The sequence below is a fragment of the Xenia sp. Carnegie-2017 genome, unplaced genomic scaffold, assembly GCF_021976095.1.
Source record: "Xenia sp. Carnegie-2017 unplaced genomic scaffold, XeniaSp_v1 HiC_scaffold_21, whole genome shotgun sequence".
Lineage (NCBI taxonomy): Eukaryota > Metazoa > Cnidaria > Anthozoa > Malacalcyonacea > Xeniidae > Xenia > Xenia sp. Carnegie-2017.
This window is the reverse complement of record NW_025813484.1, coordinates 3,784,690-3,802,995: the sequence shown is the minus strand read 5'-3', so window position 1 is coordinate 3,802,995 and position 18,306 is coordinate 3,784,690. Positions and strand designations below refer to the sequence as shown.

Here is an 18,306-nt window from a genome sequence, read left to right as displayed (position 1 = left end):
CGTTAAACCTTTTCAAAAGACGTCAGCTGAAATTTATCCTTGAGGTCAACATTCAAATGCCAAAAGCCAAAAGCAAGGAACATGTGTCAATAGAGAAAAATTACAGTCATATACACTGAAAGATTAAAGTTCTATACTATGGAAGATTACAGTCATATACACTGAAAGATCACAGTTATATAGTATGGAAGATTACAGTCATACACACTGAAAGATTAAAGTTATGTACTATGGAAGATTACAGTCATATACACTGAAAGATCACAGTTATATAGTATGGAAGATTACAGTCATACACACTGAAAGATTAAAGTTATATAGGTTTCTGGGTGGAAAAATATTAAAAAAGACAACATAATCACAATGTAGGGAGGTTTCGTTATCTTCATCACACAAGTGTATCGTCCTTGACATTTTTGGCGAAAATAGACTTTGATTCTCCGTCACAAGTGAGATGGTCTTCAGTGGAACACTTGTGATCAAGTAGCCTCAACTGATCTTCACCTGAAAACATCTGCTTCGACACGAGAAAACGACATTCCATCTGAAATCGACAAAGGAAGTGAATACCGATAATGTTACATCAACGAGCACCAAAAGCGACTTCCAATTACGAAATATATGCTAATAATTTGCATGAATCGCGGATCGCTTTGATTTTATAAGAAAATATTTTTCATCAAAAAGGAAGATTTGGAAGTTTTTATTATATTGTACTGTTGTTGTTTTTTTACCTCTTTCGTGTCAACAGGGCATTCCTTTAATGTTGCATGAACATTCGTTGACTGTTTGGAACATTTGCTGGACGAACCAACATCGACAGCGACACAATATTTTATTCCTTTCCCGACCTACAGTGCAAATGCACAATAAATTACGTCAACCTGTTCATACGAGACGGTTCATGGAAGGACCTGTTCATATCAGACGCACCAGCCCACTTAAGCCCGGCTAGGTAGATTTGCCGATATCTCGCCTCATATATTATTTTACAATGTTTTTGAAATTGCGTTCATATGAAGAGCGGGCAAGCCCGGCTTGGCGAATCTCCCAATATGAATGCGAATGCGAATACAAATTGGCGCGGCTTTAGCGGGCTGGCCCGTCTCATATGAACAGGCGTTTATGAAGCACTTCAAATAGAACTATGAAAGATGTACTTTAACTGCAACTGAACATAAAAATACGAAGGTGTTGAAGCTATAGATAGCGTAAACTCGTTAGATTACATAAAAAGCGAATAATATTTCATACCTGTTTCGCTGTAACGAGAGTTGTCAGCGCCATGTAGCGATAGTAGTTGTTCGATATATCGTTCAATTTTCGCATTGCAAAACTTATCACCGTTTGAATTTCCGCATCATCATCATGTTTTTTCGCTTCGTGCGGTCCGCCATGTTCGTAGGTAAAAGTTACACAGAGGGATAAAATGACGATGAAGAAAAGATTCATTTTGACCGAGCAAAATCAGGTTGTCTGGTGGCGGCTCAATTCAAGCTCAAATTTGGCAACACAATACATATTAAGGAGTCATGTTTCATGACGTACTTTGCTTTATACATAATATAAATCCTAACACGGTTTATTTTACATGCACATGAAAAACATGTGACTTGGACGAGATTTGAACTCGCAACTTCGGGACACTAGTCCACCTATTTGAGCTACCAAGCCAACAGGTAGAGCGGCGGACTAGTATCCCGAAGGTGCGAGTTCAAATCTCGTCCAAGTCACATGTTTTTCATGTGCATGTAAGATAAACCGTCTTAGGATTTATATTATGTACAATCTCTCTGATGAAGGCTTTGGAATAAAGTACTTAGCTTTTTTTACTTGATCTCAGTAAGCATCTCCTCCCGCTTTACCGTGATCATGTAAACAGGCCCAGTAATAATTCCGCGTTCAACAAACACGCGAAATTTATCTCTAAACCAAACCCTTCATCTTAAAGTACTATAGTCGACATACAGACACTTCTCATATAGACACGTTGCTTTTGGGTCCTAACTAAGAAACTAACACGTTACCAACTCGCCCATAACCGGACACCTCCTGTTAGCGGACACAATGGCTCTGGTCCCAAGGGTATCTGGACTGTCGCCCGCGTATGGGAGAGTTTGATTCTGGTTTGAGGCTGGATTATTTAAGTATCAATTTCAAGTATTTGTGAGCAACAAAATGAGACCAATGCTACTTTTTCAAGTGTTACCTTCAGTCTCTTACGTTTTTACTTTTCATTATTTATCAATAGCGAAATGAAAATTCCTATATAATATGGACAACCTTATCATTGTGTATATATAAATATGTCACATGATACACACATATGGTAAAAAACAACCAACACCGGACATTTTGGGGAGGGAGGGAGAGGAGGAGGGGCAAGGCACTTCATTTGCTTGAACGTCTTACCCCTCTACCCCCCGAGAACAAAAAAATGGCATTTGCTGGGATGTGTATTATACATACAAACAGAAATCTATTAATTATTCTTCAATTAATATGACAGTTTTATTATATAAGTGTGATTTGCAGTATTTGGCACAAAACTTTTCAGTCTTTCAAACTTGTAGCATTCATCACAGTGGTGACAAGAAGCTTGATGTGTCACCAAAAAATGTTATCATTGATAAAGTCCTTTAAATATTTTTACAAACCCTTTTAAAAACTATTCTTTTTATGGCATAACAAAACACAGTGTGTTGTTAGGAGGGCCCTTAAATGTATAGCATCAAATTGTTTTACATCAAAAGTTTACCAGCACTGAAATGAGGGTCATCGCTTTTTTGCTGTTCATGAATATTCAGTTTCTTGGAATCTGCAAGGCAAGAATGTATTATTAGCAGTGTTAGATGTTCGTATCAACATCTTGGAATGTTTTTAACTCGTGCCCAAATCAATAATTTCATTTAGCTTAAATATAATTACATACCCACAACTTGGACAGAGATAAAACACAGTCTGGCCTTCATCGGCTGACCGAGTCTGTCGTGTCTGATACGTCAATCCTTCATGTCCACATTTTGAGCACTTTTGGTCAATCTTAAGCAAGAAATATGACCAAGCCAATATTTTAATAATCATATACATAATCTGGGATTTTGATTCAATCGATTTTAAGGAAAATAGTCCAACCATAGGTTCTGTGAAATCATCTTCCTCGTCAACAGGTTCGACTTTTGCTTTAGGTTTGTATATGTTGAAAACCTTCTTGGAGTAAATCTCAATACCTTCAAATTCTTCAAGAGAAAAAGGAACAAACATTACATAAATATATATAATGTATACTATTACAGTTGTCACTAAACAAAAGACACCTTTCGTGTCTTTTTGATGTTTGCATGCTTTGCACGTCACCACATCAGCCAATCCAGGTAAAGGAAAGATAGAACCACAGTCCGGACAAAATAAAGGGTCCGAAAAAAATATTTCCTGATTTTCTCGTGAAACGGACGCCATGATGAAAATGCTAGTTAAGGAAATTCGCGTACTCTTTAAGTGAATTCCCTAATATAAGGAAATAGATTACTCATATAGGAAATATTTTGGAAATAATTTTGAAGGAATTCTATGGTATTTTATGGAAATTTGAGAAGACTCGTCGGATTGGGCCGACCGAGCTTTGGATACTTCATGCATGTATAATTTTGACGTTCAGTTTAGTTTAATTAATATTTCATTTGACCTTTTGTAAAATTGTCGAGCAGCTATAATTTCGGGTTTTTTACGCGCTTCCTTCCATCCCACGTTGTTATATGAAGCTGAAGAACGGCAGGAGCAGTGCCAAAAACAGGAATTTTTGTAACAATTAAAAAGAGATCGGTTCAGCCACTGGTTGAGCTGCAAAAGTGAAACGCAAGGTTGAAAGGAATCAATCATGGAGCAAAACTTAGTCAAGGAATTGGAGTCGGCCCTACAGGTTTTGTTGACTTACAATATTAATATTCAAGAATAACGATATGGCAAAATATCAATATTTTCATTTTTGTGTTCTAGGCATGTGTTGTAACATTTCTTTGTCAAGGTAAAACTGATGCAAGTATATCAAACGAAGAAGGTATGTCAGTGATTTATTGACTTTTAACTATATAATTTCACCTGCTTCTCACATGCGTTTTAATTTTAAAACTGTGAATTGCTTTGCAAGGCATAAACAGTTGCGTCGACAAGTTTGTACAATCAGCAAGACAATTAGAAGGATACTTCACCAAATATCAGATGTATACGATGGTCAATCATCCTCCTGATTTGATAAGAGAGGTAAGAAATCTTGACTCTTTCCACCCAGGGCTTTTTCTACTTTTACCAACCACTCCCCCCTTGGTTGAAATTTTGAACAGTAAGGCTTAAAGGATAATTTATTTAAATAACTCATGTCTAAAATGACTAAAAATATGCATTATATTTGAAATACATTGAAGAGGCACCCCCCTCCATGATTTTGTCCTGGTGACCATCCCCATACAACCTTTCCATTCACTGCGAGGCAATAATTTTTCGTTCACCTCAAAATCTACTGCTGGGCTATTTTAATTAACTTGTGCATATTTAAAAGAAACTTTGTATTTCTTCAGGACATCACCAAACTTCGTGAGGAACTTGCTCGAAGGATGCCATCTTGAACACGTTGCAACATAAAGTCATACACTGGGATAACGAACTTAAGAATTTGATAAGCAAACAAACCAGTATGTTGGCTTATGATGAGGATAAAAAGACATGAGTTATGTGACTAATGTGTGACCAATGTCGCATGACTGATGACATCATGACAACCATGCCCCTAGGTTCATGACTGAAGTATACAATAAAATATGATAGCATTAGTGCAATGTGACTGACCATTGCACATTGTAAGTCCATTTTATGTAGGTTGTTGGTCAATATCAGATAAAAGTGGCGTGTTTTCTTCAATTCTGATTTCCTGTGGTTTAATCTCCCTTGCTGAACTTTCAAAAACACCATCTGTGAGGTTTCTAAGAAGGTCAAAGTAAAATCTTTGCCTTAAATCTTTGGTTTAGAAAATGGCTATCAAACATTGAGTTTAAAAAACACAAGTCTTACTTCGTGAGGTAGAGCACGACCAGACCCAGTCCTCCTGCCGCAAGGAACGACGCTCCATTAAAATCAAACTTTAATGATAACGGATAGAGCAGATTGAATATGGCAGATGAACAGACAACAGCCAACACGTCCATGAACCCAATGGCAGCAAATAAAGAACCTAAAATCGAGAAAGGATGACGGAGTTCATGACGTCACAACTTTAAATATGGGGAATCCCCATTCAGTTACCTTGTTCGGCCGAGGAAACTTCTTTCGACATCGTCCCTCGGAAGAACGCCATAACCGCACCTATAAACATTCCTAGCACTGGAACTAAATCAATACAAGAAAGATTGAGATTAACGGTAGCTTGCTCATTTCACGGCCGTTAAACAATCACGTCAGCAGCCATTACGTCATGAGTACACGGGGGGAGGGGGAAGGTTCGCACGTGATCTAACCATTTCAAACTTGTCAGTGACGTTTTTCATAACATCGTTTTTATAAATCGATCTCGGCAAATTTTCCCAAATTTGGGGAAGTACGCTCTAGATTAACAGCAAATTTTTGTTCACCTCCCCCCTGTTTCCCATGGACAATCTATGGGGTCAATTTCAGCGACCAACATATAGAGTATGTTATAGTGCTATCCCCCCACCCATTCTTTTTACCTGGAACCACTAAAGCTGTTTTATCTGCAAACGCGAAGAGCACAAGAGAAGCCGAATACGTTAACAATCCAAAATATATAATGTGTATGATTTTAAAGCATTTGACGAGAATTTTCACACCGAGGACGGCTCCAACACCCAAGCAAAAGTAGCGTTCGGCGCAATACAATCCGATGTCCAGCGGCGACCAACACAGAGGACGATCCAGAAGGAACAAAATGGTCACGGTCGCGACACCGTAGTTGCTCAAAAAAAGAAGAAAGTTTAGTATGATCAAGGCACGCAGATTGCTTTCGTCGTCATTTCGTCGTGTTCGAACAACTTCCCTGACATTCTGGAAATGCTTCCAATCAAAAAATTTCACCGATCCATCGCGATGTTCTTTCGATAGTGTTTCCGGCACGAGAAAGACGGCGTGGATAAATGCAGCTAGAATGCAACCACACACGATCCAATAGGGTGCTTCGTATCCTTGATTGGATTCAATCATCTTGCCACTCATAGCTTGTCCTACGGTCCCACCGATGAACACGAAAAACTCCAAAATTCCTGAACGCAATAAAAAATCAATGTGTTTCTCACAGTTTTAATGACGTATTTAAGGGTGTGACAAAACCATTGTCACACAATTAGGAAAATACCAAAGGGCCACTTTCCTGTTCAACTTGGTGTTGCGTATAAGTAATACACAGTCGCAGAGATGTATTGCCATCGCTAATTGGGGCTCTTATTCATATATGCATGTTATAAATCCGTAGATAACAATGCATTTTAAAAGAACTTAATACAGCATAACATGAATATATCAATAAGAGCCCTCCAAATTAGCGATAGCAATACATCTCTGCACAGTAGTTGTCTATAGGAGTGTTGTATAACTAAGTTTACTAGAAGGAGCTCTTTGGAAGATGGCGAAGCCGGATGTCGTAAGAAAAGGGGTGTCGTACTGGTAATAACGTCATAGATGTTTACAACCGGCGTAACTGAATGACTAAAAGATGAAATTATTTATTACCACCATACGTAAACCACCTCAATGCTTGGAAATAGACTTGCACACACAAAGTCAAATCACGCTACAAATGACCATTTTAAAGACTGCTATCAATAAATTATTGATTTCTAAAGTGGAAAGGGGCTTCAGCCCCAGATCTTGCAGGAAGGGGGGCATTCGCCTCAGGCGCTCCCACACTTCCCCCATCAGACTTGTAAATATCAATCATAGTTGGTGAAAACGGCCTGTGAATAGCTGCCATTATGGTACACACCACATGCGTAATAAGACATGTGGCACATGTCTTATGCCGCACATGTCATGTGCGGCACAAAAAAATCTCAATGTAGTGACTTTTCTGTAGAAACCTTATTCTGGTCCATTAAAAAAATGCGAGAAGACGATCCTTACCCACTCTTGTCGCTCTCGTCGACTCGTCACTTGTGTCCGCAATGTACGCCATTGTTGCCAGAATCATTGCAGAAAAATATCCCGTCATGCCATTGATAAAACCACCGAAAAACAGAACGAAAAGAGGCCAATCATAATACACGACGAGCAAGGTGAGCGACGTTTCAACAAGGGCGCCAAAACAGGGCAAACACATGGCAGGTTTCCGTCCAACTTTATCCGACCACGAGCCAAGCAACAATCCTGTTACTAGCGAAGGAGCGCCAGAGACCGCTGTCAAGCCGAACACGTAAAAAGACGTCTCGGATTGAACCTTCGTCAGCAATACAATAAAACGTTAACATTGTAAGCACGCAATGATGAAATATAATGAAAAATAACATTTTCAAGATTATCTCAATAATTATTGTGCACGTGGGGTTCGGTAGTAGAAACCCACAAAACAAGTCACACAGGAGGGGGAAACCGTCACTTCACTCACTGTCATGGGGGTCCATTATTGGACTTTTGGCACAAGCCGGACACGGTTCACGGAACGAAAGCTTGAAACAGAATGTCACCATTTTTCTAGATATTCCATTTGCTATAAGTTTGCGCCGTAGGGCGAGAACCTTCGTTCCAGGTCATTGTAGTGTTAACCCCATTACTGAAACATACCTCATCACGCACTTCAGAATCGTTAACACATTTTGTCCTCGAATTAAAAGTGTTGTTGTACCCCTTATCTTCGCTCGCTCTGTCGTAGATGTATTGTTGAATGAGAATAGAGTGAAGTATCAAGCCAAATGCATACAGAAATACGGCCGGTTCGGCGCTTCTAAACTTCGAAAGGAATGATTTTCGAGCCATTCAAACGGCATTCACATGGTTATTTGTGAAACCCTGTCTGTATATCGTCGGCCATTATTTCGAAAAATTTGAATTTTTGAATAATTTGTCATGCATCGTGAACTTTGACGAGTTCTACGCAAGGAGAGGTTGTTACACGTTTCTTACACAACTACTAAACTACTACTTACTACACAAGGTATTACACACGGTTTTGGTACATAGTTACGACACTTGATGCTACAACACAGGTGATACTGCAGACAGTCTTACAAGAAAAAAAAATTCAAAACAGAAATTTCATATCAAGAACCGGTTGTAAATCGTGAACTGGTTTAAACGAGTAAACAGCAGCGAGTTACTCTTTCGACAAAAAAAAACTTGTCAAAAAAAGTTTCGAAAGTTGTCAAATTGGGTAAAATACGAAGAGTAGACCTTCTATCAAATACTCTTGTAATTTCGAGGTCGAGATCTTAATTAAAGATGACCTTTAATTATATACGGTATATGAAGATGATACATGCCAAAGTCCCATTTCACAGCATCCTTCCCCTAGCCCTCGCGTCAAAACTTTAGCAGTTACGTCACTGCAATGTCACAGAATAATGATTATATAGAAGAGTCACTCAGGTGTACAACGTGTCCCCATGTCTGCCATTATTCGAGCCAGATGGAATTAGGATTTCTCACTTGTTTCCAACCATTAAAACTACATGACGTCAATACTTAATAATGAATTCAAGTATATTTTGACTTAAGAAATGACTTCGGATCATTTTAAAGGTTTGAAAACAGTCAAAAACCTTAATCATCTGGCTGGAATAATGGCGCCACCATGCACGGCACGACATGCGCAAGGACAAAAACATCAAAGGTTCCGACATGAGTGACTCTTTTGCATATTCTTATTCTGTGGCAAGGTTAAACCCACGGTACACAAATAGATTTCCAGGGAGATCTATGTTTTTCTACTACGCCCTGTAATATCTATGATTGGTAAAATTCTTCCAAAAATATTTGAATGTGTTATGTTTCCCAATACTGATAGTTACCGAGCGATTTATATCGTCAAATTTTATAGTCGCAAGCACCAAATATGAATTATCCTTATCTAAAGATTAACAATCTTGATCCTTAAAATATACCACATCCTTCGCCAATCTCGAAGCCAGTTCAACCAAAGTTCGTGTTGGTCTCCCTAAAAGAGCAAATCTTGTAGCAAAAGGACTCGGATTGGGTTGATTTAAGATTTAGTACCTGACATTCCTTTGCCAAGATAAAGCACCTCGTCAGAATTCCCCATGACGCCCGCAATATCAAGGTGAGCCCAGCAGTTGCTCTTAACAAACTCCTTAATGATTCATAGAGATATGCAGATGCCGTTATTTTATATAATAGGAACATTGAAATAATGTTTGCTTGTTTTCGAAAAGCTTAGCTGACCTTCAAAAATGCTGCAGCCGTGCAGGAGCCTCCAGCACTGTGACAAACGAAAAATATATATAAAAAATAGGTTTGCAGAGAGTACATGAGGATAGCCTGAAATTACAATGAGACGTAAATGACGTGTCTTTGCAATCACTTGCAAGCTTGCATTTGTATGGCATTTTGAGTTTATTTGGTGTAAAGTACTGTCAGTGAAACAGATGAGGGATATTGCATTTCTTCAGTCATATGATTAGAAATATTATTACTAGGCTTGTTTCCCGTTATTCGATGTCTTTTTAAAAGCGGTTAAAAGCACAATATGCAAGTTCTTTGTTTATTTGCACATTCAGTCCGAAAAAAGAGGCCAATAATATGGATAGAAGCCGGTCGGTCGGTGGGCTGTTTTCTACTTTTTTTCTCGGTGTAACATAATGGTTAGCCTACGTACAGGCTACCAAAAAAACTCTCCGATCTCTGTATGAAATACACACATAACATACCGAGGTTTCTTGCCCACGTTGAGCAAGTCGGCAATGTCCGACTGAACCTGCTTCTTGTAAAGTTGAAATAACGGCATTCTCCACACTCGATCACCGCTCGTGTATGCTGCCTGAAATCAAGAATACCTAGATTAAGTAAATTGTTTGAGCCTGGGATATCGCTACATATTTACAGATGTAGATTGTCCAGGTTAGTAGAGTCATGAGAAGGACTGTTCATGTTGATGTTGACTGACGTTTCGACAACCTTAGCGGTAGTCATCTTCGGAGTCAAGAGAGGATTTAAATTCAGGTTCGCCATATTTGTCTTCTTCAGACGTGATCGTACTGTGCGCAGAGGAAATGATAGGGGAGACTGGCGGGAACTTAAACATAAGACTTCCTGAACACGAACTTTGACTTTACTAACCAGAACTCTACAACTACAAACATTCACACCAAGATATCAATTCGGTCAAACGAACGCCTTATAAAGGTGTCGTAAAATGTTCATGAAGATTTTTAAGGGATGAAATTAATACAAACTTTCATAAAATGTTGCCATAGTTGCTCCGAATTTGTGTAAGCACCAGCCGCACCAGCACCCAGCGCAACGTCAATTGCGCCTACAAACAATCACATAATCAGCGGTAACCCACAAGGTTAGCACCAGCGAACTGTTACATCAAGTGGAACGATAAACTGCTATTATTTTGTCCTGCAATTGGTTTAGCCAAACTAAATCTAAAACTACACTACATTCGGCAATACTCATTGGCGTAGCTGGCACGCAAATATGTTTATGCTATATGTACATATGTTTTAGTTCAATCACCGTAAAAATAATAGATCTCTGAAGAAATAAATAATGCTGATGATGAAAAACTATGACTTTTAGCCAATATTTTTGACATTCCATAAACATTCAGTAAGTTGTCCAACACCTTGTGTAAGTAAACCTTGCGTTGAAGAATGCTAGTCCCTTTACGAACGCCTTATAAAGGTGTCGTAAAATGTTATACTAGCATTCTTCAACGCAAGGTTTACTTTCAACATTTGAATTTGAATTTTATAAGGCGTTCGTAAAGGGACTAGCATTCTTCAACGCAAGGTTTACTTTCAACATTTGAATTTTTCTTTACAAAAGGACTGGAGCGACCTACATGGCTGCCATCATACTAGGTTTAATTACACCCCTCTGACTTATCGTTCCAGTTGATATTACAGTTCAGTGGTCAGCACTCAGCAGGAACCAGTGAACTTTACAACAAATACAATGTAGAGTTTATTGGCAGGAATTCACAAGCCATTGAACTAAAATAGATCTGGAACGCTAAAGCAAGGTTTGGTGGGTAGAAATCAAACCAATTTTAAGACATAGTTTACTTCAATGGTTGAATCACAGACTACTAACAAAAACAATGTCCTATCCAGTGATTTATGTGCAAGCGCTTTATGCCATTGATTCGACACTAGTACATGGTCGAAATCTTTTCCCTTGAACAAATTTTTTTGTAATGTCAATTCTTAAGGCAATTTGCTTCAGTTCTCTGCACTGGCGAATGAAAGGCAAAGAGCGATTGCGAAAAAATCAACGGAGATGACCTTCTGTACGCAAAAATTCTGTGGTAGAAGGCCACACTATATTTCATACCTGTCAAGGTTGCAACGTCAATCAAAGTTCGTGGATTAAATGACTGTGAATAAGTGAGAGCATCAGCCAGGATCAATCTTCCTTCGGCGTCTGTGTTATCAATCTAAACAAGCCATAACAGCAATTTGTGAAATGCATGCAAAAGAGAGTTTAAACTTTACCTTTAGGATTCTATTATAGATACTTCAGACATATCGACTCTATTATCGATACTTAAGAATTATCGACTCTTTTATCGATACTTCGGATTGATCGACTCTTTCATCGATACTTCAGACGTATCGACTCTATTATCGATACTTCGGATTAATCGACTCTATTATCGATACTTAAGAATTATCGACTCTTTTATCGATACTTCGGATTGATCGACTCTTTTATCGATAATTCAGACATATCGACTCTATTATCGATACTTCAGACGTATCGACTCTATTATCGATACTTCGGATTGATCGACTCTATTATCGATACTTCAGACGTATCGACTCCATTATCGATACTTCGGCTTTATCGACTCTATTATCAATAATTCAGACTTATCGAGTGTATTATTGATGCTCCAAACAACAAAGTAAAGTATGCCATCTCATACTGACCTCAATAGTTTTACCATTCATGGCAGTGACGACGTCACCAGGTTTATTCGCGCTCCCCGAAGGCATATTCTCGCACAACGGTACAATTGTAATGACATTCAGCGGTAGCTCCAGTCGAGCTATGGCTTCTAATGCTCCGACAACAGCAGCCGCGCCACCCATATCACCTTTCATCAACGACATTCCCATCGCGGGTTTAATTGATATTCCACCACTGAAGATGATGTATGCTATTGTTGGTCCAAATTACTTATAGTTACAGCCAGTGATTTCAATGAACCTACCTATCGAAAGTAATTCCTGCAAAGAAAAATTCAATGCGAAACTCCCTCGCAAAACGCGCGAAATTCGAGCGAATTTCAATGATTTACCTTTCCCGACCAAGACAAGAGGTCTTTCGTCTTCATTGGAAGATCCGAAATATTTCATTTCTAAAAGATAAGGTTTTTCACAAGATCCTTTCGCGACGCTGAGAAATGCACCCATTTTCATTTCTTTGATCCAGCTCTCCTCCCTGAAGATGCGCATCAAAGAACATGTTTTTCAATGAAATTCTTCAAAACAAATGATCAATTGAAGTGACTACAAAATTTCTTATGGTGTGATAAAATATATCTCTCAAAACTGCAGTGCACTTTCTTCTTTTAATATTAAATATTTACACGCTTACTTCTGGAACCATTAAAGATGTCATGATTTGTAAAGTTGAGAGTATATGGTGACGTGCTTTCTGATGTACAGAACTCAATTCTATTTCGTTCATACGCTACACGGGTCTCGAAGTAACAGCGGAAATGTTTCCAGCCAAGATAAACGCTGAACTTCATTTAAACACGGTCAAAGTCGATTGTTTACCGATCACTAAACGTGCACAAAACTTGCCCCAAATAACGAGAGACTGTCTATTTCTGTGTTTGACGTCCAAGCGCTTTATATGCTATCATGCATTGCTTTCCTTACTAAACATGTGCTTTTGGAGAAGATGTGAAAATGTGGCACCGGGTCAAAATAAAGGTGTGAAAATTTGCCCTGTCGATATGCATCTTTGAGCACGATCATAGTCCGCTAACCTGGCGTTTTTTTCAGCCTAGCTACAGATCTCCGAGTACTTCATCTAAAGTTGTTTTTATTGTCATGAAAATGATCACCTTCAAAGCAATTTTGCTGAAGATTAGAGGATGTAGATGTTAGATAGGAATCTATACGTCGTCATTTTTTTATAATTCAAAAGAATGCAAACCCGATAGGAAATAGCGTCTGGACCATTGAGTTCTATTAAATTACCTGGAGGGGAAAAGGGGTCTGGACACGGGTATCAAAAACATGGATGCCACAAGGAAATTTTGGGTGAAAAACTTCCACTTAAAAAGTTATTTTTATCATTCACTCCCCACTGTGGCTGAGCTAAATTGAGTACTAGACAACTGACTGAGTATTGTATGTAAACTTTCCAGGTAATTAGTATACAGGTCAGTGGTCTGGACCCTAGATTATGAAGATAATGAAAAAAAATGTGTGGCACTTTATATAAAGACATGAATGACAGAGCAATTTTACCTGACAGTAATTTTTACCGATTGCAAACGTGAAAACCTATCGATTACTTTCTTCGTGAAGAAATGCGGAGTCAATAAATTACTTGGAGTTTCCATTAAGTCTCTTGCAAAATTTTGTCCTTCGCCACAAACCAAACCTTCTTTCCACTTCTTCTCAACACTCTGGGAAGCTTGATGTACTTTTATGTTCAAATTTCCCTGTTGTTTTTCCACTTCTTTAAGTTTTTCGAAGGCGAACTTCATCAACGACGCTCCCTCGGCCATCGCTGAAAAATACGCTTGCAAAATAAATACCTAAAAAATATACATTGAGATAGTGCTCGACTGTGATTGGTTGATTGCAGTGTACTTTATCTGTAATTGCACAGCAAAAAAGTGTAATCGCACTGTAGAAAAGCTGAATCTCTTTGTTCAAAACATGATAACGCTTTGCTTTGGACATAACTCTGGAAACTTGAAGTCAACGTTGACTGTACCTTTGGGGTCCGAGCAGGGATCGATTTCAATATGCCTGGCATCAACGTCACGCAGAGCTTTAACTCCAGCTAAAAATAAGATTTCCTTTGAAGCAACTATAGAATAACCTGACACTTGCGTATACGAGTTGTCGGGGGGGGGATAACTTGCGTCTCAAGATTAGGGGGGGAAAGCGTTAAGATTAGTACAATTTTCTAAATTATTACTAATAAAATCAATTATTACTAATAATTTCAATTCAAACAAGGTTATCAACTTCGTATATCTAAGTAATAATATTTCCCGACGAGTTGCACAGTTTTACCCGACTAGATACTATCGCCACATCCATACGCTAAAAATGACAGCTAACCGGTAATCCAATCCCTAACACAATCCCTAAACTCTAACCAAAGTCTCCCTTCAGCCACGCTGTTATCATTTATGCAGTCATAAGGCAAATATTTATTTTCTGTTGCACGATGTACGAAATAAGCCACGTCTCATTTTTCCATGCTCTAAGCTTATGGTAGCAGTAGAGGAACATTATAGGGAACTGGGACGATTTGAATGACGTAATCATATAGTTAATCATTAGCAGTGTACAATCACGTGAGTAAGGGGTATTTAGAGACTATATTCGTTAGGGATGGGCAGTAATTTCGAGTATTTATTAGAGTGCACATATCTGCATGCGAAACCGTGATTAATAAAATACATCAAACTTGTGAGTGTGTCGGCCATCAACTTAGCTTCTATAGCGTTCCCAACATGCATCATTCACCTGCAGAAGCCTGTCGTAAATTCTCCTTTGTTTCATTCACGTTTTCCAAATCGTTGGCTTTGAAAAGTTTCTTGCCAAGGCAAACTGCTGCAATCACCGGGTAATCCTGAAGAATTACAAACTTTGGCAATAAATACAAATAAATTCAACAGCAAAACTAAAATACAATATTTCGGATTAAAATCACGTATCAAATGAAAGATATTCAAAAGGAATGGATATCTTAACATGAGGTTGATATCTACGGACTTTCAAGATAAAAAATTTCCTAATGTGCTTCATCGCATGCCAGAACTGTTTCATAGACCCATCGTTTACACTGTAAATTTTTTGAAACGTTTCTAGAACGTTGTTCAATTACAATGCTTACACTTATACAAAATGAAAAGGTTCTGGAAAATTACATTTTCTATTGCCCCAAAAAAAAATTTGCTTGAAGATTACAAAAGTTAGAAGTGTAGGAAAATTTTACAAAACAACGTCTCTCCGTAATAAATTGTGATTGTGTTATTGAAATTACGATAAATAAATCGACCCAGTCACAATTTCTAGAAAACAGGGTTCGAATTCGCACATCGCATTTCGAAAATTACGAGCCAATTTTGTGCTTTAGCGAATCAAGGACGAACAAGTTGCGAATCGAAATTTGAAAAAATACAGCTAAAGCTTACTTTAGACATTCTTTAAATGGAAATTTATTAAAAATATAATTTAGTACAGCTGCCATTTATGCTTTGTTCAGTAACGAATGCTCCATTAAGATATCGATAACCAGACACGTTGTTCTAACTATAGCACGGTACACTTTGGCTGTAGTTGACACTGACACTTTGAATATTTTGATGTGAAGAAGTTAGCATTAACTGCTTTTTCATCCGGATACAGACCGTGGTAAAAATATAAGACGAAAGCTATATAAATTTTTTTCAAACATAGTTTTGCTTATCAATTGATATCAAAATTGTTACGTCCAGTTTATACGGACGATTTTATTGCCGTAACTTTCCACTGCTGTTTTGCAAATTTCAAACATTAGGCATGTGTATGAGCAACGTTATAGCCAGAAAGCAAATTTCAAACATTAGGCATGTGTATGAGATACGTTATAGCCAGAAAGCAAATTTCAAACATTAGGCATGTGTATGAGCAACGTTATAGCCAGAAAGCAAATTTCAAACATTAGGCATGTGTATGAGATACGTTATAGCCAGAAAGCAAATTTCAAACATTAGGCATGTGTATGAGATACGTTATAGCCAGAAAGCAAATTTCAAACATTAGGCATGTGTATGAGATACGTTATAGCCAGAAAGCAAATTTCAAACATTAGGCATGTGTATGAGATACGTTATAGCCAGAAAGCAAATTTCAAACATTAGGCATGTGTATGAGATACGTTATAGCCAGAAAGCAAATTTCAAACATTAGGCATGTGTATGAGATACGTTATAGCCAGAAAGCAAATTTCAAACATTAGGCATGTGTATGAGATACGTTATAGCCAGAAAGCAAATTTCAAACATTAGGCATGTGTATGAGCAACGTTATAGCCAGAAAGCAAATTTCAAACATTAGGCATGTGTATGAGATACGTTATAGCCAGAAAGCAAATTTCAAACATTAGGCATGTGTATGAGATACGTTATAGCCAGAAAGCAAATTTCAAACATTAGGCATGTGTATGAGCAACGTTATAGCCAGAAAGCAAATTTCAAACATTAGGCATGTGTATGAGATACGTTATAGCCAGAAAGCAAATTTCAAACATTAGGCATGTGTATGAGATACGTTATAGCCAGAAAGCAAATTTCAAACATTAGGCATGTGTATGAGATACGTTATAGCCAGAAAGCAAATTTCAAACATTAGGCATGTGTATGAGATACGTTATAGCCAGAACGCAAATTTAGAAATTTCAGTAGATGCATGTTTTAAAGAGTTGCAAATCAATTTTTTCCTCCCAATTCGAAGCCTGGAAAACACATTTAAGATGATAGCATAACCAGCAAAGCATGTCAATAACCATACAAAAGTGGGCCAAGTGTAAAAAGGTGCTCAATGATGATCAATGTTTCAATGTATACATACAGGAAGTTTATATAAGCCAACAAAACTAAATATCTAAAATGGACTATGACCACAAATGCCCTAAAGTGCAATCATTACATGCTAACCATAATAAAGATAATAATATGAAGTATTACTTAATAATATGAGTGACCCCTACATTTTGAATGCTCACCTCAATTGAATTTGGACAGGTGTGGACATGGCCCATTCCCCCAAATTGAAAGTTCGGTACTGGCTATTTCAAGTCATTAAACAAAAATTTGGGATAGTTTCAACTACTCACTTTGTCAATGTTGAAGAGTAATCTTGATTTTCCAATTTTGAATTTCTTTTGTCCACTAAAAATTTTTTACTCATGTACACGTTGGATTGCATACTTGCACGAGCGACAGACTACTCTCAGATTTTTACTCTCAAAATTAATACATTTGACACTTACATTGCCAAACTTTGAGCCAATCTGCCTTCGGTCTTTTGATTAACAATTCTGCCAACATTTGTCAATTCAATATTGCCGTTCTCTCCTGCATACACACCAACAACAAGGCTATTTTTGATACCATTTCCCTGGAATGGAAAGAAAAAAAATTATAACTTATTTATATCAAAAGTGAAATGTTTATTGTTTAATGACATTGGGTCTTTTGCCTCTTCCCCCACTGCCCTCCCATTCTGTTGCAGTGACATTACAATCATTATAGTCATGTCTAAAGCGTTCGCGAAATCTCAGCTGAGCGTTTGCATTCTATAGTCTATACAATCTATCCAGTCCAGGTATGAAAGTTTGCAAAATATACAAAAGAGAAACATAAAAGTGCACATATGCAGTAAGCCATGACTTCGTATCCTTTGCAAAGGGCAAAGTTCCAACTCTGGCACGTAATCAAAAGCAGATCCACGTACATACATACATTGGTGGAATTATCAGAACTTATGCAACGGCTCTTTATTAAGTGATTAGCGACAGTTGGTGAGCGAAGAATTCTTGAAACTCTTATTCTTCCTACAGTATCAGCCAATACTTGACAACCCATTTTGCATTCACTTCGTCCAACAGTTAACTGAATAATACAAGCATGAATAAACGAATGAATTTGCACGCCATGTTTTTAACATGTGCACCGAAGTAACATATCCCCCCCTGAATCGGTACATACATTGAAAATGATAATTCTAGTCATCGAATTAAGGAACTTTCTTGGGCACAATTTTGAGAGAAGGTATCTATCTCAATGACACGCTGTCACGCACCTGCTAAGCTATTTAATACGAGAACATTATCAAGGCTAAGTCAGATTTTGTGTTTTTCTGTTCTTCTCGCTACAACATT

The 18,306-nt window shown here is 37.9% G+C and overlaps 5 protein-coding genes across 5 annotated transcripts; 1 reads left to right on the top strand and 4 right to left on the bottom strand.

Annotated features, from left to right (window-relative positions):
• Window positions 1–111: 111 nt before the first annotated feature.
• On the bottom strand, window positions 112–1,524 carry LOC124444010. Its single transcript, XM_046994574.1, has 3 exons — window positions 1,255–1,524; window positions 735–851; window positions 112–544 (listed from the first exon to the last, which is right to left on the bottom strand). The coding sequence occupies exons 1-3, from the start codon at window positions 1,450–1,452 to the stop codon at window positions 389–391; spliced, it is 471 nt and encodes a 156-aa protein (XP_046850530.1). The 5' UTR covers window positions 1,453–1,524; the 3' UTR covers window positions 112–388.
• A 962-nt stretch (window positions 1,525–2,486) lies between these two features.
• Window positions 2,487–3,488, bottom strand: LOC124444042 (DNA-directed RNA polymerase I subunit RPA12-like). The gene is made up of 4 exons (XM_046994609.1): window positions 3,318–3,488; window positions 3,136–3,239; window positions 2,933–3,042; window positions 2,487–2,818 (listed from the first exon to the last, which is right to left on the bottom strand). Exons 1-4 carry the CDS (start codon window positions 3,457–3,459, stop codon window positions 2,794–2,796), a joined length of 381 nt encoding a protein of 126 aa, XP_046850565.1. The 5' UTR covers window positions 3,460–3,488; the 3' UTR covers window positions 2,487–2,793.
• Window positions 3,489–3,625: 137 nt separating this feature from the next.
• On the top strand, window positions 3,626–4,914 carry LOC124444030 (mediator of RNA polymerase II transcription subunit 28-like). The gene is made up of 4 exons (XM_046994601.1): window positions 3,626–3,919; window positions 3,997–4,057; window positions 4,148–4,260; window positions 4,575–4,914. Exons 1-4 carry the CDS (start codon window positions 3,878–3,880, stop codon window positions 4,620–4,622), a joined length of 264 nt encoding a protein of 87 aa, XP_046850557.1. The 5' UTR covers window positions 3,626–3,877; the 3' UTR covers window positions 4,623–4,914.
• On the bottom strand, window positions 4,341–8,699 carry LOC124444023 (proton-coupled folate transporter-like). Its single transcript, XM_046994592.1, has 6 exons — window positions 7,780–8,699; window positions 7,123–7,435; window positions 5,718–6,266; window positions 5,296–5,379; window positions 5,065–5,224; window positions 4,341–4,976 (listed from the first exon to the last, which is right to left on the bottom strand). Exons 1-6 carry the CDS (start codon window positions 7,969–7,971, stop codon window positions 4,865–4,867), a joined length of 1,410 nt encoding a protein of 469 aa, XP_046850548.1. The 5' UTR covers window positions 7,972–8,699; the 3' UTR covers window positions 4,341–4,864.
• Window positions 8,700–8,909: 210 nt separating this feature from the next.
• On the bottom strand, window positions 8,910–18,303 carry LOC124444022 (cytosol aminopeptidase-like). Its single transcript, XM_046994591.1, has 16 exons — window positions 18,228–18,303; window positions 17,888–18,037; window positions 17,416–17,543; window positions 17,260–17,314; window positions 14,907–15,012; window positions 14,143–14,211; window positions 13,668–13,932; window positions 12,482–12,624; window positions 12,395–12,410; window positions 12,111–12,324; window positions 11,512–11,614; window positions 10,404–10,483; window positions 9,879–9,988; window positions 9,394–9,430; window positions 9,208–9,301; window positions 8,910–9,148 (listed from the first exon to the last, which is right to left on the bottom strand). Exons 2-16 carry the CDS (start codon window positions 18,008–18,010, stop codon window positions 9,069–9,071), a joined length of 1,623 nt encoding a protein of 540 aa, XP_046850547.1. The 5' UTR covers window positions 18,011–18,037; window positions 18,228–18,303; the 3' UTR covers window positions 8,910–9,068.
• Between the last annotated feature and the right edge of the window lie 3 nt (window positions 18,304–18,306).

What these genes read in the sequence shown, in the direction of transcription:
- LOC124444030 (XM_046994601.1), top strand. Translation starts at nt 3,878, where the DNA reads ATGGAGCAAAACTTAGTCAAGGAATTGGAGTCGGCCCTACAG. An exon ending in AATTGGAGTCGGCCCTACAG is followed by an intron (nt 3,920 to 3,996) that starts GTTTTGTTGACT and finishes TTTGTGTTCTAG; the next exon opens with GCATGTGTTGTAACATTTCT. An exon ending in AAGTATATCAAACGAAGAAG is followed by an intron (nt 4,058 to 4,147) that starts GTATGTCAGTGA and finishes TTGCTTTGCAAG; the next exon opens with GCATAAACAGTTGCGTCGAC.
- LOC124444042 (XM_046994609.1), bottom strand. Translation starts at nt 3,459, where the DNA reads ATGGCGTCCGTTTCACGAGAAAATCAGGAAATATTTTTTTCGGACCCT. An exon ending in ATGATTTCACAGAACCTATG is followed by an intron (nt 3,043 to 3,135) that starts GTTGGACTATTT and finishes TTCTTGCTTAAG; the next exon opens with ATTGACCAAAAGTGCTCAAA. An exon ending in TATCTCTGTCCAAGTTGTGG is followed by an intron (nt 2,819 to 2,932) that starts GTATGTAATTAT and finishes CTTGCCTTGCAG; the next exon opens with ATTCCAAGAAACTGAATATT.
- LOC124444023 (XM_046994592.1), bottom strand. Translation starts at nt 7,971, where the DNA reads ATGGCTCGAAAATCATTCCTTTCGAAGTTTAGAAGCGCCGAACCGGCC. An exon ending in GACGAGAGCGACAAGAGTGG is followed by an intron (nt 6,267 to 7,122) that starts GTAAGGATCGTC and finishes TATTGCGTTCAG; the next exon opens with GAATTTTGGAGTTTTTCGTG. An exon ending in AGTTTCCTCGGCCGAACAAG is followed by an intron (nt 5,225 to 5,295) that starts GTAACTGAATGG and finishes TCTCGATTTTAG; the next exon opens with GTTCTTTATTTGCTGCCATT.
- LOC124444010 (XM_046994574.1), bottom strand. Translation starts at nt 1,452, where the DNA reads ATGAATCTTTTCTTCATCGTCATTTTATCCCTCTGTGTAACTTTTACC. An exon ending in CTCTCGTTACAGCGAAACAG is followed by an intron (nt 852 to 1,254) that starts GTATGAAATATT and finishes TTTGCACTGTAG; the next exon opens with GTCGGGAAAGGAATAAAATA. An exon ending in GCCCTGTTGACACGAAAGAG is followed by an intron (nt 545 to 734) that starts GTAAAAAAACAA and finishes TGTCGATTTCAG; the next exon opens with ATGGAATGTCGTTTTCTCGT.
- LOC124444022 (XM_046994591.1), bottom strand. Translation starts at nt 18,010, where the DNA reads ATGGGTTGTCAAGTATTGGCTGATACTGTAGGAAGAATAAGAGTTTCA. An exon ending in TGACGTTGCAACCTTGACAG is followed by an intron (nt 10,484 to 11,511) that starts GTATGAAATATA and finishes GATTGTTTGTAG; the next exon opens with GCGCAATTGACGTTGCGCTG. An exon ending in TATGGCAACATTTTATGAAA is followed by an intron (nt 9,989 to 10,403) that starts GTTTGTATTAAT and finishes TCTTGATTTCAG; the next exon opens with GCAGCATACACGAGCGGTGA.